Source organism: Empidonax traillii, unplaced genomic scaffold (genome assembly GCF_003031625.1).
Source record: "Empidonax traillii isolate 1590-97213 ecotype Southwest subspecies unplaced genomic scaffold, ASM303162v1 scaffold39:size2480183, whole genome shotgun sequence".
In the NCBI taxonomy this organism is placed as follows: Eukaryota; Metazoa; Chordata; class Aves; order Passeriformes; family Tyrannidae; genus Empidonax; species Empidonax traillii.
The window spans coordinates 276,954-303,919 of NW_020955232.1; the positions used below are offsets into that span (position 1 = coordinate 276,954).

Below are 26,966 nucleotides of genomic sequence, written 5' to 3' on the forward strand. Positions count from 1 at the left end.
TAGTTAACAAGGAGCAGTAATAAAATACATTTACCTAATATACTCATTAACTAGACTCTATTTAAGAGGGATAGGAAATTTCTTGCTGTTGCTCACCACAGCAGTTTAAATAAATAACTCTCTCTGGCCACAGACAAACCAAGCAGCTCCTAGGTGATAGAAGAATAACTAATCATGCATTGTTATGCAAAAGCAACATGGGGTGCCAGACAAAATAAATATTTCCTTCTCTCCAGAACAGCTTCTTTTCTTGCCAAGTCAGAGAACAGTACACGAGTTGTTACTGTACAAGTACCTGCTCTCCCTTTCTTAGCCTGAAAATTAAACTTTAATGTTCATTGAGTAACAGCACCTTCAGAATCAACAAGTACCCCTTCTGTTCCCTCACAGCACACCTGCTAAAACAGAGGTGATGCACGCACTGATGAATTCCTTCATTTCATCAGCAATTGTGGTCCAATTGTACAGCATTAACAAAAGGCCAAGACAAATCTGATTTCTCAGCATCCTCTGCACAGATCCTGAGTATGCCAGCTCTGCTGTCTCACAGCCCAAACTTCACCAGCTTACTCTGAGCCATGAGCAGTTAAAAGCTGAACTGGTTCATTTTACTTTAGGAGGATATAGAAGAAAAATCCCTCAGTCTTTTGGGTGTGGTTCTGCGCAGAAACCATCGTAAACTGTGGTGCAGCCCTGCATGCCGCCACATCACCCTGCCTGGGGCACATGGCCACATCATCCCCACTCCCTTCCTTGCCCTGGCACCGACACAAGGATTGTGTGCCAGCCTTGTCTGGGTGATTGCAACACACTGCTGAGAAAAGGAGTTGGAAGGGCCCTGAAGTGCCCAGTTTGACTTTACCCAAATCAGACAACTGTTACCAACTCCCAGCCAGGAGCCATTACAACAACTGGAAGTGCCAGGGCCACTATCAGAATCCCAAACTGGGCTTAACTGGAGATGTGGTTCACTGGCATTCCATTTCCATGGCAAGACTGGCAGGTTCAGTTCCACAGCTGGTTCCCTGGCACACTTCCTCCAGTAATCCCTCTGTCCCTCTATCAGCCTTGTAGGTGTCCCACCTGTATTTGCCCCACAGGTGCCTGCAGTATTTAACCTGCAGTCGTGCTGTCCTAGTGCACAGGCAGGGCTACAGAGCAACCCACAGCTCTGGCAGTCACTCTGTGGGACTCTGTGTCCCTCCTATTTGTTATTTTACACAATCTCAGTTTCCTTTCTTGAGTTAAAAAAGAGAGGATGCATTAACTGCTCAACATGCTGCTCTACAAATCTTGTTTTCTACCATCCATGGTCTTTGAGAAGGCCTGAGCTGGTTAACAAAGACTTATCATCCCATAATGCTCAGAAAATCTCAGAAAAACGTAGATAGATAAAAAATTTGGCTTGATAAAATGAACAATAGAAATCTTCATGAGAACCTTCTCATCTTCTCCTTTCTCATCTCCACAAACATCCAAACTTGTCTCCCCACAGTGCAGGTCAGTGATTTGGGAACCTCCCCACATAAGGCAGAACCATTCCCACAGTGCCTGGGATGTGTTACCACCTTTCTCCCATTCTCAGGTCACACCACCTCAAGATTTTAGTTTCTTTGACATGAGGACCCTACATCCTGTGTATGACACAGCAGATATTTAACTGAATCGTGCAAAATGTGGGTCTGCATCATTGTTTCTGGGGAAGCATTGAGGTGGTTCGGGAAGAAATGCAGGTCTCCTGAATTTTCAGGAATCCCTCTTTGCCCAGCAGATCACAGAAGACTTAGAAGAAAGAATCAGAATACAATGATATCAGACAACCCCTTGACTAGCAAGAAAAAGGAATTTGCACACAGGATGGGAGATGGCAGAGACAGGGAGGTGCTGTATTTTTAAAAAATATGTATAGTTTCTCTGAGTCCTTCTGTCCGGCTCATAGAGTGCTATGATTTTTTTTGTTCCTATTTAAAGTTACTGGTGACTACAGAAATATAAATACTAGTAGAAGAGAGAGCTGCTATAGTAATTAGTTGCTCATATGCAGTAGAAAAGTAAATACAATGTAGTTACACAAACACTTGAAGGGACCTGAGCCCTGTTATTTTAAGGTGGTAGAAGTGAATACACTTTAGTCCACAGTGTTCCTGTTTCACCAACACAACTGAAAAGACACATTTTAGACCCTAAAGAGCTTTTAAAGTTAGAAGAGTTTTGTAAACGCTTATCTACAACGTACAAAGAAAAATGTTGTTACAAGAAAGCAGGAAATATAATCGAGAAATACAAATAAAATTACGGAGTTTGCTTGGTTTTACATGTGCAAGAAAGCTATTTGGGAAGCTACAGAAATTCCGGGCGAGAGTAGAAATGGCCTTCAAAATAATTACCCTTATCGATTTTTGTACTTCTAAAATGAACTTATTCTGCCTCTCTGTGAGAAGCACTCTGGGAGCCACGGCAGAGCACTGAGCTAATCCTTGGCAACGCCAGCGCAGCCACCGCGGCCGTTCCGGGCGGGGACACATCACACAACGTGGGGTATTGACTCAGCTCTGCGTGGCTCCCTCCCTCCCTCCTTCCCTCCCTCCCTCCTGCCCTGCCCCTGCTCCATAAAACCCCCATTCACCTGGGGCGGCTGCGCTGGAAAACCTGACGCGCTCAGGGGTTATTTTTGTCTCCTGAACTGACTGCAGCCTTCAAGGCTTTCGCCTTTGAGTGCCTGCTTAGAAACAGTTGTGGGTTTTCTTTTTTTTTTTTTTTCGTCTCAGTTACAAAAAAATACTGCCAAAACATGTCCTGAGGAGAACCTTGAAAACGACACTTCCTTCTGAATGGTTTGGGCAGGATTATTTTACGGGTATATTTTAGGGTTCCAGAACACTTTTAAACAGCCTGTTTAGGCATCAGTGACTGTGCCTCTCTCTAATTGCACTTTCTCTTTCTCTCGACCAGAGACTCCCTGTGCTGTGTATCAGAAACCCCATTTTATGCTGGGATCTCCTCCCTGCTACTGGGAATCCACAGGCACTCCCTGTACTGGCTCACCCATTCAACTTCCTCTTTCAAAATGTTGATTCAAAATGTGAGGAAAACCCACAGTAAGCACGCTCTGACCTATTAAAATTTAAATTATACCTCAGAATCTGCACTCTGAATAAATAGAGGGCATTCTTACAGTGTACATATACCATATTTCTTTATTGCCAGTTTAAGATAATGGCTTAGCCACAATTTGATGACCCTTCCAAATAAAATTTATAGAAGGAGGCAAGTTTTTGTACGAGACTAAGTAAGGAAAGACAAAACAGCCCCTGGTCTACATGTAACAGTGTCCAAGTGGAGTGAAAATTGAACAACTTCGATATAATATTTGAATTTTAATTACCATGGTGGATTATAGAATAGCTCTAAGAAAGATGACAGGTTACTCTGGATTAATAGCAGCATAACCTAAGGCCAGGCTCTAATGTTCAGTCTTTATTCCTCTTGCAGAAAGGCAGAGAAAAATACTTAAGGTGAAGACAAACATGTATTTCTCACATCAATTAAAACTATTTTGCTATGTATTAAAGCTACTCATGAGCTGGTTTTATATATGAGAGCTCATAACACCAAGTGTTAACCTTGTCATCATTTACTGGCTAACCCCAAACCTATCAAACATGATGACATGACCAGAGCACATGATAAGAGGCCACTGAAGTCCAATTTGTGGCAGCCTTGCTGTAAACTTGAACCCCTTTTAGGCATCATATTATGCAATGAGTTACTAAACCCAAACCACTGGTCTTGATGATAAACATAACTATTAAAATACTTGCCTTTCAAAATCAGGTTTTTTTCTGCTTTCCATCTTCCCACACCCCCTGAACATGAAATCTTTGTGACTAAAAAACGCAGCTGACATTAAATATTTCCCACTTTGTTTCAGAAATCAAAAAGGTAGTTGTACATTTTCACAGATACTTATTCTGATATTTTGCTGTTACCTTAGAGGTAGGGAAGAGAAGCAACAACCTCTTTCAGAAAGGGAGCTATAACCTGATATATGACCATGAACAGTAGTGCCAAGTTCCATGGTAAATTTGTTTCTGTTGCAAACGGGTTCAGTGCACAGGTAGAAAGATCTTTTAAGCTGAAACTTCAGGAATTCCTGGAATATTTTTAGGCTTAGTCAAGGTTGTTGGTTGTATCTGTATTTTCTCTTGAGAAAATAAGACAGACTGGAATTCCATTAATGACATTAGGTTTGTTAAAAAAAAAAAAAATCACTACCCAAAGTGTGTAACAGTTATTTCTGCAGAACTGTAACTCTCTCTCAGCAGCCCCTGAGCAAGAAGACATCCATGAAAGTCTGTCTTCACAGGAGATGAAAATCAAGGAAAGCAGTTCCTAAAATAAAAACTCATTGTAAGGCCAGAACTTGTGCAGCAGTTACAGTTCAACCCCACTGTTTGCGCTGGCTGATTGTTCAGGTTATTTACCTTTTCACCTTGTGTTGACTGTTCTTGTGAATAGAAGACTAGAAGAATTTGTTCAAGTTAAAAACAAAAATGGAACTCAATCAATAGAGTTCTGTCATAGCAACAAGTATCAACAGCTACCAACAAAATCACTTAACCTTTTAAAATACTAAATAGCTGTATAAAAATCAATAAAAGCAGTAATTGCATCAGCTTACTTGAAATATACCTCAAATTTGTTCTATTTAGAGAAAGTTGCTCTTGAAAAATTTCAAGCCTCTTAATGGAGAGACTTTCTTAGACGTCTGGGAACAAAGTACTTAATTATATCACTCATTTACCTCCTGCTGCCCTATTTTGTATTCAGGGCAGGTCGAGTAACTTTGTGTCTTGGAGATGAAGCCACACAATTATTTACATTAAACAAGAGAATGAAAGGCTGAGTCAAACCTACACATGGAGACAATACAGTCCAAGTGCAATATTAGATGTCATTGCTGGCAAGATGCTCTTTCTTCCAAGTCACCCTTTGCCCAAAAGAAAGGCATTTATGACACAGGGAAGTCAGAAACAGAGTCCTTTGAAGCCAGTGGGCCCTGGAAAGTAGTGAATTAGGAAGCTTCAAAGGAAGACAATATAACAAATAAATATGATTGAACAAAACATCTGGTCAGCTTCAAATGGGTTAAATTCATCATTCTGTCATAGCAAGGATTGAATTGTGCAACAGATGCTTTAAAGAAGGCTAAAATTTGTAATGGAATTTAATGTGAAAGAATAAAATCACAATGAAGGACAAAGTCATGTAGAACTTCCCCAGCTTTAACTGCACTTTGCTTCTAATAGAATTTGTCCAGAATGCTTTAACACACTCCCCTCCATCTGTAGAATTAACAGTAATATGCACATAAATCAAGAGGACTAGGTCAAGTCTGCCTTTCCTTCCTGCATGAGCAACCATGGAATTGGAAGCAAGGAGTAAATCTCCCTGAAGTTCATTTTACAAAATGGCACTGACACATGACCACTCAGTGCCATTTGGTGAAGGTGACTGCAGAGGTGAAGGGGAAGAGAAAAAAAAAAAGAATAAAGCCTAAAATCAAGAAAAGGGGAAGAGATTTCAGACTATAATGAAGTATTTTAAGTCCAGTCTACGTGGTAGATGCAGTGCCCTGGAGCAGCTAGAACTGTACATAGACAAAATAAATAAATAAAATCTGTAAATAAAAATAGAAGCAAGGAGAACTTCACGTTCTAAATGGCATTCTAAGGTCAAATTTAATTTTGAAATATGCAAAATTCTCACTGTGAACAACAGAAACATTTTGGTGATATAACAAGCAAATAGTTAATGAATTTAAGACAGATTAAACACAGGTTAAGGGAAATGAAAAAACCCTCCATGACACAATGGCTGAAATCTGTGTATTCATATACCTGTCCAGTAAAATAAAATCCCCAAAGTGATATGATTATGAACCATGAGGAATGAAACTGGACAATGGATGATGCCCAAATCCAATCCCAGTCTAAATATCTTGTCTCATGTCCAGACAAACCCAGTAAGCAACATAAGCCTTGACAAGAGTGAATACTTATTAGATTATCAAGATCATTACAATTTCCAGTTAGTCCAAACTCATTCTTGGTGTGATGCTCCTATTTTTGGATTTTAAATGGATCCAACACATTAGCTTACATTGTATTTTAAAGAGGAATGTGACTTTATTGCAGATTTAGCAAAGTTTAGTCTGCAGTCTAGTTTGCCTTTCTCTCCCAAACTGTTTTGATCTCTTAGTCAAAAAAAATTCAGAGATTAGAATTTTTTTAAACCTGCTGTATCACTGAGCAGATGTTAATGAGCATGAAATATTCATCTTTTTTTTTCAGATGATTGCTAAGCACAGAAACTAAATTTTAATGCTAAAAAAAGGAAAGGAAAAGCATATGCCATATAAATAATGCATGAAAAAGGACAAACTTGTTTTTCCACCTGTTACTCCATTACTAATATATATGAAGACTGCTGCAGGCATTTTTTTTCTTTTTCTTGTTTTTCCTTTTATCCCCCCCAAAACATATAACCCCACAATATATTCAGGTTTGTATGTCAGAGGGTCATCTTTCATAGGGCCTTGAAAGCTTTTACACAGCAGCTTTTCATCCTTGAGCTGCAGTGGCCCTAAACAAGTGACTTGTAATCCTTACACAGCTCGGGTGCAAAGAAAAGAAATTACAATACAGCCACAGGCCTGAACTTGCCTGCATGAAGCCCAGCTGGTTTTAGGCAGATTAGTTAGGGAAGCTCGTACAAGAGAGTTAATCTGTGTTTTTCAGCAGGTCTGGAACATAAAAGTCACGCTAACCAGCAAAAAACTAAAGTTCTTCATGGGTTTCAGTACTAGAGAAGGTAAATATTTATCATTATCATCACTATGAATGTTACATGAAACGCAGTAAAATGCAAGGAATCACTGCAGCTTTCATTACAGCACTTTGGAACTGCCCCTGAGTCTCACAATCTGAGCAGTGTCCAAAAAAAGCCACGAAAAACCCCACACCCTAATTGACCTGGAAGTTTTGATAAATGCCTTTTTCTCAGAAATCCAAGACAATTGGTTTTGGTTCCCTGCCCATCCCCTGGGACTGTGACATCTACAATGGATACTGAATTTTTCTTTTTTTTTTTGGTTGAGAAATAATTCATCAGGACAAGCTGACTGTACAGACTAAATATAATCAGACTTTCAATAAAGGACTTAAAAGCTCGTTACAAATATGATGTCGCTTCTTCACGATGCTGTCATTTACTTCCCATTTTCCATCTATTTCTCTCACTGGGAGGACAACCAAGTAATATTTCCCTCTTATTTCTTTTCCAACAGACATACCTGGGGCTGGCAATGAGGAAAGACTCTGATTGCTCAGCATCCTTAGCTCAGAGCTGCGAGGGAGAACAGCCCCTTGGCCACTGCAGGAGCCCCAGCACCAGCTGATTGTCCTGTGTTTGGGTCAGCTCAGAAGCTGTGCCAGCTCTCACACCTCCAACAGTGGAGCCACTTTTTTAGACAGATCCAGCCACAGGACAGGAAATATTGCCTGGACACACAGGTGAAGTTCAGGGCATCCTTCCCAGGGTTCCTGCTGCAGGGTGGAGGATGTCTCTGCCACGTCTAAGACTCAGATAGAATGTAAGTGTTCCAGTATAGTCAGAAATCCTTTAAGGATTCCCTTCATGGCACTTTCACTATTTTCTCAGGCCTTTGAGGCACAGCATGAAGATGTCAAGTACACACTCACTGTAGGTGCTCTGAATACCTGATTTTCCCCTCGAGGGTGAGTGCTGATGTGTATCATTGTGGATTTTGTGCTGAAGTCCAGAGCTGTGGCACACAGGCAGGTGCTCCTACAGCTGCAGGTCCCAACACACCTGCCCTGGTGCCACAGGCATCACCCTGTACTGAAGCATCACCAGGAACAACCCCCCTGAGCAGTTCAGGGCTATAGACTGCCAGAGTGTGATACTGTGTCTTATCACTGACTGAAAGCAGGACAATCAGCTGCAGTTTACAGGGTGCTGTAAAGTTCAGGAGGGGGTGGGGGATGAAATACTAAAATTGACTGAGAAATATGACCAACTTAATCTGAAAAAAATACCTGAAAAATATATCAGTACAGTCCTATGAATATCTGACTTTCCTTCCCCTGGTGCTACTGCAATCATTCCCAAAGACCTTGTGTGTTGTCATATTCTGTTTCTCCTATCAGGCATTTCTAGAACAAGAGAATTTGCACCTTATCTGGAAGCCTTCATACCAGAGGTTACAACAACATAATTGTACACAGAATAAACTTGTTATTTTGGGTGGTCCTGTAAGAACAAGATACAGTATCCATTTTTAAGCATTTATATTCTTTGTCTTCAGTAACAAACCCACCTTTCATTCTCTGCATTTCTTGATAGTATCATTTCTGGTTTATATTTTAGCAGGGAAAACCAGACCCTAAACCCAAGGCTGGCTCACCTCCTTCCACCTTTCTTATAGCAGCTTGGAGGTCTGTGCAGCACAAGCCCAGAGTGTTACTCGTAAAACTGAAAGATATAAAACTTCATTCTCGGAAAAGCCCACAACTACTTTGTATTTCGATTTCAAGACACTCTCTGTGTAGTTTCCTCTCATGACACAGGAATGGAGCGGCTTCTTCCAAAGCAATTCCATTGTAAGTACAGTAGAAGACTGTTTTATGCTCCATGGGAAAAGCTGGCCTGGTTGGGACTGCTTAAACCGCAGCCTCCAAGCTGCTTTCCCAGAAGTTTCCGCCAGATGAGGTGCTAAAGGTTCTGGAGTTGCTGGCACACCTCACTTGCCTTTCTATCCAACACAGCCTGTTCCAAAGGCAGCACATTGTTACTGTGGAAGGGCTGACAGGGATGCAGTGAGGTGGGACAAGATGACAGATCCCTCCTCTTCAGCTGCAACGAGCCGGAGAAGGGAAGTGTGAGGTGTCACCTTTCTAAGGCAGGTGAAATAGGATTCCAGCTGACAGGGTCAGCGAACAACTCTCCCCCCTCCCCTTTCATTTCAATGGAAGTGCAGCTAGCTACATGCATCCTAAACTATGGAATTTTCTCTTTTTCTGCTTGGCTTTCTCACTAGTGAGAGTGACACAAGTGCCGCCTCCCAGGATTAACAACAGAGAGCTATAGCTCTGAAAAGTATCTGCTCAAGTGGCAATTTTGCTCTGTAATCAGGAAGAAAATAGACAGTTTTAAATAACAAATACTTGGAAGATAGTGTTTTAAAAATATGGTGCTGCCTTACATTACAGCAGATGAGCATAAGCATTTGCATACCTGTTTCCAGGTAAGTTTTAACAGAATGCACCTAGGACAATGTAAGCCTGTAACTCAGAGTACCTTTAAATAAATTATCAATCTTGGTTAGATTTCGGAAGGGATTTTTGTCTCCTCTGATTGTCCTTTTAACATACCAATCTTCTGCATTTTACCTCCGTCAATCAAGACCATGCAGTGTAATATTTTTATTTCTTTTTCTATTTAGACAAGCAATTAACAGTGTACACTTCCTAATCGTTGAGCAAGAAGCTCTAGGTGCAGATCCCTAATGTAGTTGTGGGTGACTGCTGTAGATACCATTGCTGCACAACAAACAAAGTGGGACTTTACACCCAGTTATGACACCGATACAAAATGAGATGTAGCTACAACAACTGGCAGGTGCCAGAGAGGATAGCTGGGAAGATATGAGAAGCAGTATTGAGCAGGAAATAACTTCCTGATTCCTTGTGCAGGCTACAAAGCCAGCCTGTGTCACTAGAGGAGAGAGTTTAATAAAATTATAAGCACCAAAAATCAATATGACAAAGCCTCAGAAATCTGTGTTTCCCACCGTGAAAGTTCCTATTTTAACACTGTGGTGCAGTGTCTCCATGAAATTGGTTTTAGTGCATTATTTCATTGTGGTTTCCTAAAATTTGAATGGTATGAAATCTTTACATTTTTAAACATGCAGTTTCTTGTTTCCTATCTTTTCTTCCTAGAGGGATTTCCAAAAGGTGCCTAGGAAAAAAAGGTATGCAAATCCCATATTGTGGAATAACTTGAACCACATAAATTCAGGTTCTGTTCCTAAATGCTCACATCAAGTCTGAGGGACTACAAGCTCAGAAATTTAGGGAAGTAAGAAATTAGAAAGAACGTTGACTAAATCAACTTATCCCTTATTCATAAGGACTGTGTTGTGACTGCAGCACATTCTTCTACTGCCTCAATTTGCCTAAGTTATTCTGTATTAAAATAATTCAGAGTGCTTCAACCAGACTTGAAAGAAAAAGATACTTAGTACAAAAGCTCTGAATCAGCTGGAATATCCAGATTTCCATTTCATTCTCTTTGTTTTCCCCTTCTGCTCCAGTCTCATCTGAGAGAAGAAAGCAGTTTTCTGGCATTTTTACTTTTTTTGCCCCACTATTTCTCTGAGCTCTGTGTGTTCTACCCTCTACTTCAAAAATTATCTCTTGTGCCTCTGTTCCATTTCTGATTCTGCCCTGCTGTGGGGCTGGTGTCCATTTTACTGGCTCACTGCAGACCATGTTCTGTGTTTCCTCATGAGAAGAAGAGAAGGATTAACTGTGGTTTTGATACAAATCTCTGCATCACACTTGGCAGGAATTATACTCCAGGTGACCCAGCAGGTTTGGGGTTGAACTGCAAAATGACCTCTTTTTTGGTGAAGATAACACAAGTATTTGGTGTGATAGAGCTGCTGGTGGTCCATAATATGTCTTTTGGCAAGTCTAAAGGAACTCATGGAAGGGACAATTCCACAGGGGCTGCACCTGCAGTGACTCCCCTGGAGTTATAGGGCCCACAGATGAGCAAAGTTTGGTCTGGTCTTTACACATCCCACATTGCTCCGCATTCACTGTAATATTATTAAAATACAAAAGTGTACAGTAAATTCTTCTTTTTTTTTTTTTCTTTTTAAGTAGATGCTTTTAAAGACATCTGAGTGTTTTGTATTTCTTTGGCAAATACTTCAGTGCTGTAGCCCACCTGTAAGATTCTTTTTCTTGAAAATGCAAGTACTCCCTCACAGATTCCTAATTACATTATCCTGCCTTTTCCAGTGTTCATCGACTTTCCTTATCTCTAAATTAAGTATTCTATCAGAGATTGTGGTGGAAGAAATCCAGAGTTACTGTTTCCCTTACGAAGAATAGACTTTTCTACAGGAACAGTTAAAGCAGAAGGTGAACAGAAGGCAGGGTTGGGGGCCTGACCCTGAAGAAGGCCATGCTTTCTCAGTACAGTATATCTAGAAAAAGGTTTGTAATTTCAGGGAAGAACTCACAGTTAAGCAAAAATATATTTTCAGTCACAATTCTGTATTGTCCCTAATAATAGGGAAGAGCAGTTATCTTCAGAATTCAGCACAGGATTGCCCAATGACAGTATTTTCCAACAAGCAAGTCCCACAGTCATGTGACATCCAATAAATCCTTTGCTTCCCTCCATCCACCCAGCTGCTCGACTGCAAATATGGTGATTGTGCATTTTCTGGTATTTCCTAAGACTCTGCACAGTCATCTCTTCTAACTTTTGTGCTGTAGTTTGACAGCAGCAGCTCTGCTTTCTGTAAACAACCCGCAGAGCAAACACAGAAAGCAGCTCCATTAGCACTGTTTGCTTTGCCCTGTTTGCTGTTCTGCCGCTCCCAGCTCTGAGCTCAGGAGTTCACACTCAGCCCCAAGAGGTTTCAGAACAAACCATACAAATGTGTGCAGCACAGAGAAACCAGTGGCCACTGTTCAAGAAGGTTCTGTCCCCTCAGATCCACTTCACCGGAGCTATTAAAAAAAATTCTAAGCCCATCCTTTTTAATCAGCTGAATTAACAGGCTATTGTGAGTTACAGGAGCAGATCCACGTTACATCATTGGTCAAGTGCAGATGACACTCTTTCAAAAATCCAGAAATTATTTTCAGGAAAGTACAGCACTTGTAGTAGATTTATATTAATGTAAAATTAATCCACCTTTGAGTCTAGTGTCACTTCAGAAGCTCAAGTAGAAAATGAATATAATGCATATGAGAACTTTTAGTGATACACTTGATCAAAAGCAGTGAGGTAAACCTGAACCCTTCACAATGACACTCATCCAGAAAATGGCTTTAGTTTAGAACTGCTGTCATATACTAGGACTCCTTGTACCAATATTCTACTGCAAAAGTATTTCAACATCCATCTCTGCATTAAAAATCAAGCTATGGGGTTTTCTTGTATGTAATTTAGAAATATAGGAACTTTAAAATACATGTTTTTGAATGCACAGGCAGATATATATTCACAAAAGGAGAAAAAGAAAAGGTCACTTTGTCAAAACATTGTGTCTTGAGAAACAATATACCTTAAAGGCATCTCATCCCTTCCATCTATGTGTCATTTAAGAGTAAAACACACTGCTACTGATCCTTATCTATTTCATATTAGTTCTGTGAACTGCCAGCAGGAAAATGAAAATAAAGTTTATATTTTGAAGGATTTCACTTACCCAATTCTTTAGAAACTGGAGAACCAGCTGATATATCCCCAATCTTTGCAAGGCTATCATAATATGCTCTTCCAGCCACTATCATAACTGGGGGTGAGGAGGGAAAAAAAAGTGTTAAAAAAAATCAAAATATCTTCCATTTTTATTAATCTATGATCCTATCAAGTCTTGTAATCCAGGGCACAGAGAGGAATATGTGGCAACAAGGAAATCTGTCACAGAAAGTTACACAAGCCCCTGAGCTCCTGCTAATTTGTGAAACCAGGAGACAAAAACAGAACACCAGAAGACATCAATGAAGTTTCACCCTGTTATTTACTTCCAACTTTCATTGACACCCAGGGGCAATCAGCATCCAGTGGGGAGGTTTCACCATAAGCCTTTGGTCAGGACATAATGAAATTCCTTGGTACCAATAAAACTGGAGGAAAAAACCAAAATGCAGTCCCAAATTTGCCAGAAACGCCAAGATCTCCTGTATTGACCAGCCAGACCACCGAGCTGAGAAATGGCAAGACAAGGGACCTGTCGTTGCCCCAAGGAAACCCGGAGCCATTCAAAAACAAATGACCACTTCCTGCTGAAGTTGGCTGTTACAGGAACCAAAAAGTTCTTAATATATATCATGAAGGCTCCAGTTATTCCCAGTTAATAATTTCCTGGTTATGGCTGATTGAAACAGCAAAGCCAGTTTTGCCAGAACGAACACGGAAACGTCGGCACTCAACTGCAGGGAGGCCAGTGGGGAGAAACTTTGCTCAGGGGGTAGATCTGCAGTGGCTGCCTTGCACCTGCACAGTGCCCAGAATTGATCTGCACACCACAGGGTCTGTATTTTACAGCTTTTACTAATAAGGTGGCATCTTTGGTTACATGACAGTGTATTCACTGAGAATTCTGAGAATTTTCCAAATGAAACGAAGATTCTTTTTGAGGTTCTGTTGCACTAGAAAAGGGTAACTTCTGCCTCAGCTCCATCTCGTAGGTGATTAATGTGAATCTTTCTGAACCAGAGAATTAAGGTGGTGTTACTGTACGAGAGGATTTGACGCCAGTCCAACTCCTATCTATGTTTCCTCGAGACAGCCCCAACTCACTCTTTCCCCCTAATGCAGGTACTAAAAAAGAGGGAAAAAAAAAAAAAGTATGATTTCCCCTGTGCTAAACAACCTAAATCAGGACCGCCACTTGTACAGTCCATTCACTGGTACTATAGATTTTAATGTACTGCAGAGAAGGAGCTTTGACCTTTTGTCCCTAAAATGCATAAAAATACATTCTAAACCTATGGGGAGTTCTCTCAAGTTTTATGTTCATTGTCAGCCTTTGTGGAAAGCTAGGAAGTGTTTGTTTAGCAACAGAGTATTTACTCCGTGCTCCGGATCTATTTACACCGCTCAGGACTGATGGTGGAAAGATTAACAATTTATGAGAGTCCAAAGATGACTTTGCAACAGTTGTTGCAACACTGTAAACGTCCCTTGGAAGTGAAGCAGTCGTGGCAGATACGCTTTATCAGCCAGTCCTAAAGGCAAACGTGCCAGAACAGGACAACCTCCTCTCAGCCCCGACCTCTCCTCTGGGCTCTGCAGGGTTGTATCGTGAACTCCTGGTGACAAACTGCACTAAAAAAGACACAATGAAACATGTCGACAGCAAAGTGTGGGAGAGGCAGAACCCTCAGAAACTGGCATGGAAATAAGAGGAACAGGAAAACACTCGTTGCTACTTCTGGCACTGCCTGCAGTTCCTAAGGTCAGGTATCAGGTGACCACATGTTCATCCATCAGGTTAGGCACCACCACAGGTAAGTCAGCATTTCCTATTTTCACCTCCAGCAGGCTCTGGTTTTATTTTTTTCTCAAGCCTGGCCTAAAATTTGCATGAAGAGGGATTTTAATGTCTGCTTGGCAGGGCACTACTCCTGCAGGATCACATTTCTCAGAGTGCTGGATTACATGTAGGGCAAAGACACGCCATGGGCTTGAGCAAGGCAAGATTAGAGACATTTTACATGGCTTTAATATGATATCAAGCAGTTCAACAGGTCTGCATGGGTGAAAGGGAGCAGGCTCTAACAGGTCCTACAGTGTAGGCTTTGGGAAACAAGAGCCCAGTCCTGGAAGCCCCTTCCTAGGTGGTGTCTGTGAAGTCAGTGATGGAAGTAAACAACTGGATTCTGCAAAGTTCAATTATATTCATTCTGATTTTGAGTCAATTAGAAAGATACCATCAGGATTAGCATGGGCAACAACAACAAAAGCAATCCACTGCTGCAACTCATATTCATTCACGCTGGTCTGTTCACAGGGTTACTTAGGCAGTGACGTGTGCAGGTGAGCAGGAACAGATCTAAGGATGGGAGACATCTTTGGAAGATATTTTCAGAGAAAAATCAAGAACATCGAATTTACATCAGCTTGGGGTTTCCATTTATGTTATTATTTTAATGTGGGTTATTTAAACCCACTTTCAGTTTATTTTGCAGTAGCTCTAATTGTTTGCAAGGCAACTTCCTCAGGACAGAGGGAAAAACCCCAAAAGGTTGGGGAGAAGGTACATATGTTTGTGTGTTTGTGCTTGTTAGTTGGTTTGGTTTTTTTTCCTCTTAATATACACATCCAAAGTTCAACTTGGAAATTAAACATATACAGAACCCTCATATCTAATATGTATACTAGTTAGCACTTAGAAAACTTACCATTAACAGCTTTTTCATAATTCTTCCCCAGATTTATTAAATTCCTCAGTCCTGGATTGAACTGTTCCATAACATTCTAGTGAAGAGAAAACAAAATTTGTGTTATAACAAAGGCAATTTAACAGTGCATGGAAATGTCACTTAGGTCTAGTTTTCAGTTTCATATGTACAGCATCCATCTGAAAACTCTGTGGATGGATGAAAACTGGAAGATTTGGGATACAGAGGAGAGCAAAGGATGGAAGGGAGAACAAACAGGAAAAAAAAGGTAAACTTTCACAGGAGTAGAAAGGAGTCTGTTTATAATACAAAAGGATGTCAGGTATGTGATCAAAGTTTGCACAAAACTGTCTTCTTTGGTAGGTGATGGTGGAATAAAGATGGGAGAAAAACCTTTGTCCATAAAGGTTTGTAGCCATAGTATCTGCAAAAAGTAGAAAATAAGTGAAGCTCTGAAGTATGAACCCAAATTTGTGCTTGCCTAAAGCTTGGGGGTGAAGGAGGGAGAAGGAGCTTTTGCCCACTAACAAAAGGAAGATCCTCCATTGAATTTGAGCTGTCCCTATTCAAAAGCTTCAGTTTCTCCCATTTCTGGTCAAAGACAACAACTCTCCCTCTTCCCTCCAAATCAGTATTGCAAAGTTACTTGCTATGAGCACTGAGAAAGGAAAAGCAGCTGCTATAAATGCAGCAATTATTCACTCCTCAGAATCCTGCTCTTTCTGATGTCTGGAAAACATGTAGCATAAACAGTGGGATTCCAAAAGGAAGATGAGGAGATACCAGAAGACACCATTCTGTTATTCTTACTGTTTTTATGGCAATACTTTTATGACACAGCTCACTTCTGTTCACACAGCAGAACTTGCAAGTTCAAGGAATTCAAAACAGATGCTTTCTGTTTACAAGAAATGCAAGACTCAAGACAGGTGAAATAGTATCAAGCTTTTGTCTATTATACTACTAACAGAATGAAAATATTTATGTTTAGTACATAGACGGACCCAGAACGAACAGCAAGACCATCACATGTGTCTTATTTTCAGGCAAAGTCATGCAGAGAGAACTTTATTTAATTTTTCAAACATAGCACTATATCAAACTCTATTCCATTTAAAAAAGTGAAGAAAAGAATTAACTCCAATAACACTTTAACAGTCATATTGAGTTAAAATATAGATATTAAAATATATATATATAAAACTATTAGATTCCAATAGTAATGGAATATAAATCAAAAGCAGACACAGAATGACAATACCTCTCCCCTCTGCCTTTGTGTCCAAATTAAATGCAACTGGGATTGTTTTCTGGTCTGTCCCATTAAACTCTCACCCACCAAAACACAATCACTGCAAACAAACCAGCTATTGTCCCCAGGCCCTTGATTTGTGTGAACTCACAAACCACATCCAGAAATCATTTGGGAAAGTGTGTTTCAGGTTGGGCCAACAATGCCAAGGGCTATTCTAACAACTTAACAGCACGGATATTCCAGCTCTGGTGTCTGGGAACATCCCTCCTCCTGCCCCAGCTCTATAATTTGCTGCTGTGCCTGTCGCCCTCCCCGTTGCTGAGGCAGTGACTGGGAGACACTTGTTCCAAGGAGCAAGTTGTTTCTTCCTGTTCCAACTTCGTGCTATTTCTTGCCAGCTGTGTACTAAAGATGTCTGTTGGCATACATGGAGTCAGTGAATCACAAGGGGAAAAAAAAAAAAAAAAAAGTTGAATTAGGGGATTGTTTTAGGATAGAGAGTTCTGTATTTCAAGGATATGGGGAAAGGAAGGTGTACCGTGGTGGTGTTTATCTATGGCAGGTAAGAATCCCAGTGCCACCTTGAATTACCACTCTGTACTGAAAATAATTTTCCTGAAGGACAGATGTTAACTCTGCTCCTTGAAACAAAAAATTACAGAGTAAAACCCTTTTTGCCACCTACCCAAAAATTCTAATGGTAACATGACACTTATTTTCTTGAAGTACTGATTTCTGAAAATGACTGTCTTGAACCTTTAAAAGTTTAAGATTCCAATTTTCTTGACATCTTCTAATTTAGATTTCAAACAAAAACCAGTGACTGCACCTGTGTCATTAGTTTTCATTTAGGAGGAAGTGAACAAACCCCAATAAAACTACCCTCAACATCTCCCCTCTCTGAAGCCAGGCCCCACAGCTCTTGATTTTCACCAGACCACTTGGTCCATAGCAGTTTTTCAGGTGCAGCAGACACAGACCGTGCTGGGGGAACACAACAGCTCCAGTGAAACACAAGGGACTCAGAGGAAGAGCCCCAGTACATCACCTCTGCTTACCCTGCATGTAAAACTGCTGGGACAGATGAAGAAACAATTTACAGCTCAGTGCCTGCAGTGGCTGGAAGGAATACAACGAATGGATCTTTCCTCCATCAGACCAGGCAGTCTCTGGAAGTGGTTCAGGCTTTGCTGTGCCACAGTGGTTGATTGTTAGCAGGACCAGTCTCCAGACGTGAACGCCCGAGAAACGGCACAAACCTTTGCAATGGAAATTCCCCTTTGGAACCTGCCTGGTTTAACACAGGGTATGGTTTGCTGATCCTCACAGCACTGGGCAGGGCTCGTCTACTTTCCTGTTTAAGGGCTGGTGTTTGATAGACTCAGCTCTGTTTGACAGACTTAGCTCTCCCTGACCCCCTGCCAGGTCTCTGAGGTGACCCAATGAAATAATTCTGAGATTATTTCCCTTTCATACATTAGAAAGAAGCGTAATATGTGTTTTTTTTTTTTTTTTTTTAATTTCTACTGAAGACTAGATTCTCAAAGCAAACAAAAAACCTGGCCATGCTTCTAATGCTCTTTTCATAAAATTAACCACAGTTAACCACTGGCAGTCTCTGAAGTACTGTCCAGGGAGAAGAGTCTAGAGAACTTTTTCAAAAAGGGAAACTGTCCCAGGCAACTCCCTCTTCAGGATCAGATATGAATTTGATATGGCCAAGACATTTCAGATCAATTAAAATTATTGTAATATTTTATTCGGCTTCAGAAGTTACAGGGGACAACAGCAACTCAAATCAATTTGTACAGCTGCTTTTTCTGACAGTTTTAAAGCTCCTCGTACTTGTAGTCTAAGGAAAAGGTCACAAAAATGAGTGGGACTGAACACCAGTGCAAAATTTCAAGTCACACATTAAAGCCAGATCTCAAAACTTCTAAAAAAGCAGGATAGAGGACCAAAGAAATATTTCTGATCAGGAGAACCACTTACTTAATATTGTCAGAAGTCTCTGAAAATAACACAGTCTTGTTATTTGCCAGGGTGTACAAGGATGTGGAACTAAAACCTCAGTCTTAATACAAATAAAAATCACAAGGTAAGAAAGAGCCTGGGAGAGACAAAGTGGTTCAGAACACACTGTTTGACTGTACAGTGAGCACAAAAACACAGCCTCCTAATTGTCAATCGTGTGTCCTATATTCCAGTGACACTCTACCTCTCATGAACAGAATAATTAACGAGAAGAGGAGGCACATGATCAGATCCTACAGCTTTCTATTATTTAGGATGAATGGAAATAAAGGGAAACATTTTCAAAACAGGCAACTGGAAACATGTTTTATGTGGAGACCTTTGGAGTAGGCAAAAATGACCTTCCAAGCAAAAAAGCATGATCATTTGAGTCATTGAAACCTCCTATCATCTGTTATAAAGTTGCCTTTCCCTACATGGAGCCACTGTGAGTTATTCAGCCTGGTAGCACACAGCTGACTGAGGAGGAAGAAGCCTTGTATTTCCACTTGCTGTGTGTAGGTATTCTATCTCCCACAGTTCCTGATAGTCATATAAACAACACTAATCTTCAAAACAAATGACAGCCATTGTAAAAGTGCCTTCCTGGAAATGCTCAGCACTGCTTTTTACTTAAAGACACACCTCACTGAACAATAGCTCAGCAGGTATGAACACAACTAAACAATGCATAGACTCCCTGTAGATTCAAGTTTACATCCTGCAGGCACTTTTGCAAGAGTGAATAGCAAAGTATTTGGGTAGAAATGTGAAATTATAAAATTAGCAAAGTCGATCCTGATGTGCATCATCACTGATATTTCCATCACTGTAGCTGTTCATAGCTAACCTTTGTGGAGCTACTAATGATTTAATTTAAAATGTTATTTCTCATTGAAAATGAGTATATTTTTCTTTAAAGTCTTTAGTGTTGCCTCACTACGTTTGAGAACCCACCTGAGGAAATTCAAAAGCCATAAGAAAAGTAAATTGTACTGTGTTCTACTGTACTTGAAGCATTTTGTACATTACTGCATTTCATCTCCTTTAGCTTTTGAAATCCATAATACAGTTTTCAGAAGGGCACGGTTGAGCCCTCAGCACATCTCATGTCAAGCTGTTTCAGTTTTAAGTTGGCTTAATATTGTTTTAAAACAATTTTAACCGAATGGAAAAGAATAAATTAAGGTGACAGCATTTTCAAAAAGACTAATTCTTATGACTAATTACTACTCATCTTGAAGGAAACATTAATATATCACCCATCACTGTGTTTCAAATAATAACTTTTCCAGGTTATGAACACCTGCCCAAGGATAGACTCTCAGCAGGCATAACTATAAGTAGGGTCAAAAAAGATAATTTGCACCGAGGTGGAACTGGATTTTACAAACACACAAACTTCCAAAGGCTCCTCTACCCACAAGTTAGATTTGTACTTCAGGGATGCTAAACAACAGCCTGACTGCAGCATGTGCTAGGACCGCAGGTGAATTTTAGTTTTGGTAAATAGGTCTGGTAGTTTAATCTAATTGTCCATCTTTTTAAAATATGAAAACACGGAATTTAGGACTTCAAACAGAATTTATCAGATATATTTCCACGATAAAACAATATAGCCCGCCAAAGTAATTCTACAATGCCCCTGAGGAGAACACAGCAGTCCACTGAGCAAAGGGGTTATTTGGGCGAGTTGTTTTGGTTTGGTTTTTTAGATTATACTTTGGTCGATAAGCGAAATATCTGGGTGAGATTCACTTGAGTACAGAGCAATAGATCTTTAAAAGCCAAGATTGGCAGTGGCAATGAATCACAGCTATCCTGCCATTATGAAGAGCTCCGGAAACCTCAAACCACGGGAGCACTCGGTGAGCGCCTGCCCAGCCCTCAGCCCACACAGACAGGACAGGTCTGGAACTCCGCACTTTCCTGTTTTGTCCCCTTTCCCCTGCACTCTGTGTCTCCCAGCTGGATGCCAAGTAGTTTTCTCCCACATACAGCAGATAAAACAACGCTGTACGGGCACACCAAGACATAACAACTTTCCCGGGGTTGCAAATCAGGTCCGCGAGCGAGGGGGTCACACGATGTCCCCTCACATCGCATCACGTCACCTGGGTGAGCGACAGGGGCAGGGCCGTGTCATACCAGGGAACCTGTGAGCAGTTCCTTGGCAAAGGGGAGGCTGTGCCCTCTTTAGTCATCGACTCCCACACCCTTGGGCTTCATTTTGCACGTGCCTTTCCAATCGTGCGTTAAGGCGATTCCTCAGGTGTTACATAAAGGGTAAATGTCAGCCCTGGGTTTTGTGTGTGCACACATATTTGTGAATTATGTTGTTTACTTAGTCAGGGTAGCTGAAAAACATTGAGGTATTCACTTTCTGGTGTTGTTGACAACAGAAAGGAAGAACAAGATAAAAATAAAAGGGTCACCTGATGACTTCTGTAAGTATATTTTGAAGCTTTGTGTAACACAGGTTACTATGTATTTAATAAATCCAATGGATTAGCACTGTCAGAAGAAAAAAAACCCAAACAAACACACAACAAAACCCTCCAGAAATAGCAGACCAGTAAGGTACTCAATTTAATTTTCTATTACTTTTCCAGGTCATCCAAAAGTTGATTTTTTTTGAGAAGTCCAAAGCCTGTGTTCAGCCCCGCAGCACAGATGCCATCACTGCATTACACTGAATTGGTTTTCCCAGCCCTAGCCTTTCTTCTTACTGGTAGGAGAGGCACAAACAGAAGCTATGAATTTTATCCACCCCAGCAGGGCACTGCCAGGGTGGCACAGCAAGAGCTGAAGTTCCCTGAGCACCAGCAAACAAAGCAGAGCAGGCTGAAGCACAGCACAAAGAGGTGTTCATTTGTTTTAGAGGGGGGAGCTGTGATTACAGTCACAGCCAGTGCTGAATACACAGGCTACTCCTCTCTGCCCCGAAGAGGTAACAAACTATTTTCAAGATTTCAACTTTGGTGTAGAAGTAACTGCTTTAAAGTTGATGCTGAATCCATTTTCTATCTGAAGCAGCCTTTATACCTTATCTGGATGAAGTTTCAATTTTTAATGAGGGCAGGGCAGGAGGGTTTCCAGGCCTGTGAGTTCAAGCTATGTGATACAACATACCAGACCTCTCAAAATACCTACATAGAAGGCATTTCATCACACTGTCAACATTCACTTTGTATTACTGTGTTTTTGCTGGTTATTTCAGTCTTAAGTATCCCTTTGAATTAGTTTTAAACACAAAACAAAAGGGTAAACTTTCCCAGGAAATAAGTACTGAATAGCAGGGAAGGTTTTGCTTATTTAGAGGTCTGTTATTCCTTTAAAGCCTATTTTAAATCTTACCCGTTAAAACACACAGGATATTTTCTTCCCTCTCCTCTGTAAAACTGTTTTGGCTACATTCTCCAAGTCAATAGACAAGGTAGAACATTCCTTTGTTGGCACAGCCCTGAACAGTCAACTTCCCAGGTTTCTCTTCTGTGAGCCTGTGTTTACAAGGTGCTCTTCTGGGAGAGGATTTTATGTTTGCTTATGGCCTTGCCACAAAAGTAACTGATATCAAAAAGCACCAGAGTGTTTAAGATGACCTGCTCTGGTTCAGAGGACAAAATTTATAGCCAGGTAATCTCCCTTTTTTTTTTTTTCCCCTAAGTAATTTTGCATGAAATTGATATCTAAATCCAAAGAAAGTAAACAGCAAGGTAAAGTTGACTTAAGTGTGTGTTGAAGAACAACAAAAGTAACAAACATCAAAATTTACTCCCAGTAATTGTTTTCAGAGACCTTTCAGTGATGACAACAACATCTTCAGAAGTATGCAAACATTCGGAAGTAAACCAATAAAATTTAGTAAATAGTAAAACAGAACAACCCCCCGAAAGCTTTCCTTTGGTCTCAAAGCTGCAAGTGCACTGCAGCTGTAAGTTAAATTTGCAAATGCATTCAATCATGCAAATTTGAGGGCTTTCTCTAGTACAACACACTGTACAGAACGAGGATTACAGGTCCAGTGCTGTCCAGCCAAAAGTATGATTCTAAAGGGAATTTTGCCCAGTTAGAACTGATGTGTTTTGGAAGGACTGAGTTTATAGGGAGAAAAAGTTCAAAACAAGCGTCTGGTGGCCGCAAGCAAAATATTTTTAATTCTACAAATAACGAGGCATTTTGGAAAGTTTAAAAGCTACCCACACGAATGGGGCTGCCCGCAGCAGCCCGTGCTTTGAGGCAGTGCTTGGGTGCACCACCATAAATCTGATTATCAGCTCGGGACGTCGGCGAGCAACTCAACTCAGCGTTAAGCCATTCTTAGGCTGTGGTCCCTGTGAAGAAACGGTTCAGGCAGAGGGACCGCAGCCACCAGGATCTCCAAACCGCCTTATCACCGAAACACACCGAGAGAATTAGGGAGAACCGAGGAGCCGGTCCGAACGCCCGCCCTGTCCCGGGGCTGTCGCGGCCGTGCCCGCCGGGGGGCTGCGGCGGAGCCCCGGCCCTGGCAGGGGAAGGAGAGCGGCCCGATCACTCACGGAGAGGGAAGCGGGGAGAGGGGGGAAAACAAGGAAAAGAGAAGTTCTCTGCGTTTCCGCGAGAGGAGCCGCGGCCGCCCCGAGCCCGGCGCGGCCCCCGGGGCAAAGGTGGCCGGGGGAGCCCCTCCCCGGGCCGCACTCACTTTGTACGTGTTCTCCGTCAGCTTGTTCACCTCCTCGGGGTCCCGGGACATGGTGCCGGCGGGCAGAGCTCGGTCCTGCGGAGCGCCCCGGCCCCAGCTCAGCGCCGCGGTAGCCTCGGCTCCCCCTCGGCCGCGAAGAAACTGTCAAAAACTTGCGGAACCAGCCGGGGCAGCGCCGCCGGGGCGGGACCTGCGGGGCCGCGGCTCCCGACGCGGCAGGACTGGCTGGGCTGGGCGGGGAGCGACGGGATCGCATCACCGCACCGCGCCTCGGCTCGGCGGGCACGGCACGGCTGGGCTGGGCTGGGCTGGGCTGGGCTGGGCGGATCGCCCGGACCGCCCGCCCGCCGCTACCTGAGCTGCCACCTCCTCCCTCATCCTCCTCCCTCCGCCCCGCTTCCCTCGCCGGGAGCCCCTGGCCCCGCTGCCAAAGCCCATCCTGGGCCGTGTGGAAGTCATTTCAGGTCTGCTGGTGCCCCAGGGAAGTCGGAGGTAAACTCTTCCTCTCAGCAATTAAGTGAAGATTCGGTAGGAAGTAATTAGTTCGTCTTGTCAGAGTTAATTAGTGTAGCAGTGTAGCCCTAGCGATGCTGCTGAGGCGGGGGGTGGTCTCCTTGCTCCCTTCCACAGCATCTTCACGTGAGGGGCATTCCTCAGAGCCCCTCAGGCATGGACAACAACGTCTTTCTCCCGGATCCCGGCCCAGTGCACTGTTCAAGCTTCGTGCTACACGCTAAAGTTTTCCATTTCTTTCAAGTACACACCTATAAAGCAGTGCCCCCAGTCATCTTTTCTCTGTGAGCTGACTCACGAGGCCTTCATGAAGCAGGGCTGGTGAGGAAGGCTCTGGGAAGTTGTAAATTTTTGTGGACCATAAATTGGCCAGAGATTGTGAGATTGATTTAAAGTATGCTAGTTGGGATATCTTTCTGATAAATTCTGATAAATATACCAGCACTATCTTGAAGGACCTTGTGGGAATTCCATAACCTTAGGTACTGAAAACTAGATTTGGTGCTGGTTGTTGAGTGTGTGAGGTGCAATCACTGTACTGACACATTGACCATCCCTCTCGTGGTTGCTGTCTCTCCCTCTGATTCTCTCACTTTATTGCAGCAATAAAATCATGGCAGGAAGAGAAAACTGGACTTGGAACACAACCCTAGATACTGGACTCTGGTGTGGGAGGAGGTTGTTACCAGGTTTCAAGAGCTGTAAAAATGTTTTCATTTGAGCACTGGAGGTGCCTTTAGAATTACAATAACATTTTACCATCTGGGAAAACAGTGAGCACTTAAAGTGTTGTCTTGAATACAGCTAAAACTCAGGGCAGAGAGTGGGTTTTATGAGACTTCATATTCCCAGGTAAAGTCTTTGCAAACTTCTGGTAGGTACAGTATTAATTGCCTTTCAATTAAATTTATAATGTTATCCTATGGGCATAATGAATAATTTTGGGCCCAAATCTACAATTTATGTTCCCATTAGGCAGTGTTTGCTCGTACAGTAGTCTAGAATATGACGTGGCTGTTTGTCTGAGCATGAGGTGAAGAGTCTTATCTGAAGAGTTTTTTACAGCTTTGGGAATGGATCATGCCTGTGTACAACTGCTTTTGTGTTACCATATGCCAGTGCTTGGAAAGGACCTCCCTCCCTAACAGTCTGGCCTTTGAATTTGAGGGAGCAAGTACCCAAAGGAAGGTGTTGAATAGGACTTTTCCTTTCCTGATTCTTGCTAAAGGAGCTGCGAATGTACTGTACAGCAGACAGTGTTATTCCTGTTAGGGACAAAACATTTCTCCTTCCTCTGAACACCGTGGAGCTCTGGGAGCTCACCTGGGATTCAGGGTGTTTGTTTCCCGTTGGCACACTAAGTTCAGTCATAGTAAATGACAATGTAAGTGTTAATGAAATATGCATATCAGATAGAAACTACATGGACAGGCAAATCCAGCTCTTTAAGTATCCATATTATTGCTATAAATCATAAATTTTCAAATTCACTAGAAAACAAAAGTCTACTTGTAATACAAATGCAAATATTTTGGTCTCTTAATAGGGGATTTTTGGTCTTACACTGTGTTAAGATTAGTGTTATGTTACTGACTTAGATGGAGTCAATCCTGATGTGTGCAAACAACAGGAATTTAGAATGGTCTGATTACTTTTTTTGACACTTTTAACATATACATGGTTTCACTGTCCAGAAAGATGAAGAAGGAAGCATTCTTACTTTAGAGGTGAACCCATGCTGCTGTATGTCTGTTCTTTTTACTGTGTCTCAAACAATAACTGCTTGAGTTCAGGTTAGAGGGAACCTGGCATATTAGTAGCTGACCTGGTCCAGTCTCCCATCAGAGCAGGGCTAATTTCAGCATTAAGTTGCTCAGGGCTTCATCCAGTTGAATTTTGAAAGTCTTCAGGAAGGAACAGTTGAGGAACAGAACAGAAAGTTCTGTTTGAAACAGGCTCTAAATTGGCAAGTAAAGAAATTCATCTACAGTGTTATAGGAGACAAGAATTCTTAATGTTTTATGTGGGTCTATCCCTGAGGTGTCACCCATCCAGCTGAGCTCCTCATGCCGAAATCCTCTGTGTTGTAATGAGCTTTGATATTAGACTGTGACACATTGCCTATTGAGAAAACAAAACTCCTTCCTCATTACCTGCCCTGCTGCCTCACATTAAGCTTTCCTGACGTCAAACCGAAATGTTTGTAGGGTTGTAATTATGCACAATTCCAGCAGCCCCCCCGTTTCAAAGTGATGACTCGGACTTTGGAGTCTCCTGGTCTGCCCCTTGCCGTGGTTAAGGTACTCCTGGCCCTTGGCAGGTGGGGATGAACAGGATCAGCCAGGCACAGGCACAGGGGCTGGGCTGGCACTGAGGCTGTTGGCACCTGAACTTGGCTTCCCACAGGTATTCCTGGGAAGTGCCTGCTCTGGGCCCGGATCCAGCAGTTCATTCCATGCTGGCCAAGGGCAGAATCACACAGATTTAGCAAAACTGCTGCCGAGGGACTCACTCAAAATAAGTGCTTATATTTATTCCCTACAGAAGGCCAGCTCTCCCTTGCAGCATTTAAGTTTTGGAACACGAGTAGCAGCAGTAAAAATTTCCCCATGTCTTGTCAGCTTTATAGAATGGAGACTGAAATGAGAAAATTGTATTGTTGATGCAGCTTTTGAAAACGTAAATACTCAGAAATATTCCTTTGAGTAAATACATGTATTTCTTTCGAAACAGTAATGTTTTGATCGGTGATTGTTTTCTCTATGTGTCCTGCATGTCAGTGCCATATTCAAACCTTTGGAAACATTTAAGCATGCTGGAGAGACCCATTGATGTCAGCCCATCATTAGATCTTTAACATGTGTTTGAGTAGCTTAATATGGCTGTAACTAATTACATAAATTGTGGCTAAGCAGTGATCACATATGCACGGTACAGCCAGCTGTGGCCTGTTTCATTCCCTGTGGTCATTAGCAGATGTTTAACTTGATTAAGGAAAAAAAAAGTGTACACAGTGTGTTATTTAATGTTGTCAAACAACAGAGTTAGAACAGGAAATAAAGTGACTCTACCAGCTTGCTTTGCTGATTGATAGATATTTTTTTGTCCTCTGTTGACACTTAGAAGGAATTGTTCAAGTATTTTAATCCCCTCCAAACTGACAACACAAATGCACACTACAACTCACACAAAGTGTCACTTGGAGAATTATATAAAACTTTTGAAGGTTCACTGACCCTTTTGGTCTAAGTCAGCTCTGGAT

General features: G+C 41.8%; 1 protein-coding gene across 1 annotated transcript in view; it reads right to left on the reverse strand.

Moving 5' to 3' along the window:
• BAIAP2L1 (BAI1 associated protein 2 like 1) overlaps window positions 1–23,339 on the reverse strand; it is a 31,980-nt gene extending 8,641 nt beyond the window's left edge. Inside the window, exons 1-3 of the mRNA XM_027878170.1 lie at window positions 23,192–23,339; window positions 15,240–15,315; window positions 12,539–12,625 (exon numbers count right to left, since the gene is read on the reverse strand). Coding sequence (XP_027733971.1) covers window positions 12,539–12,625; window positions 15,240–15,315; window positions 23,192–23,242 — 214 coding nt within the window. The 5' untranslated portion in view covers window positions 23,243–23,339. The remainder of the gene's footprint in view (window positions 1–12,538; window positions 12,626–15,239; window positions 15,316–23,191) is intronic.
• Window positions 23,340–26,966: the final 3,627 nt, after the last annotated feature.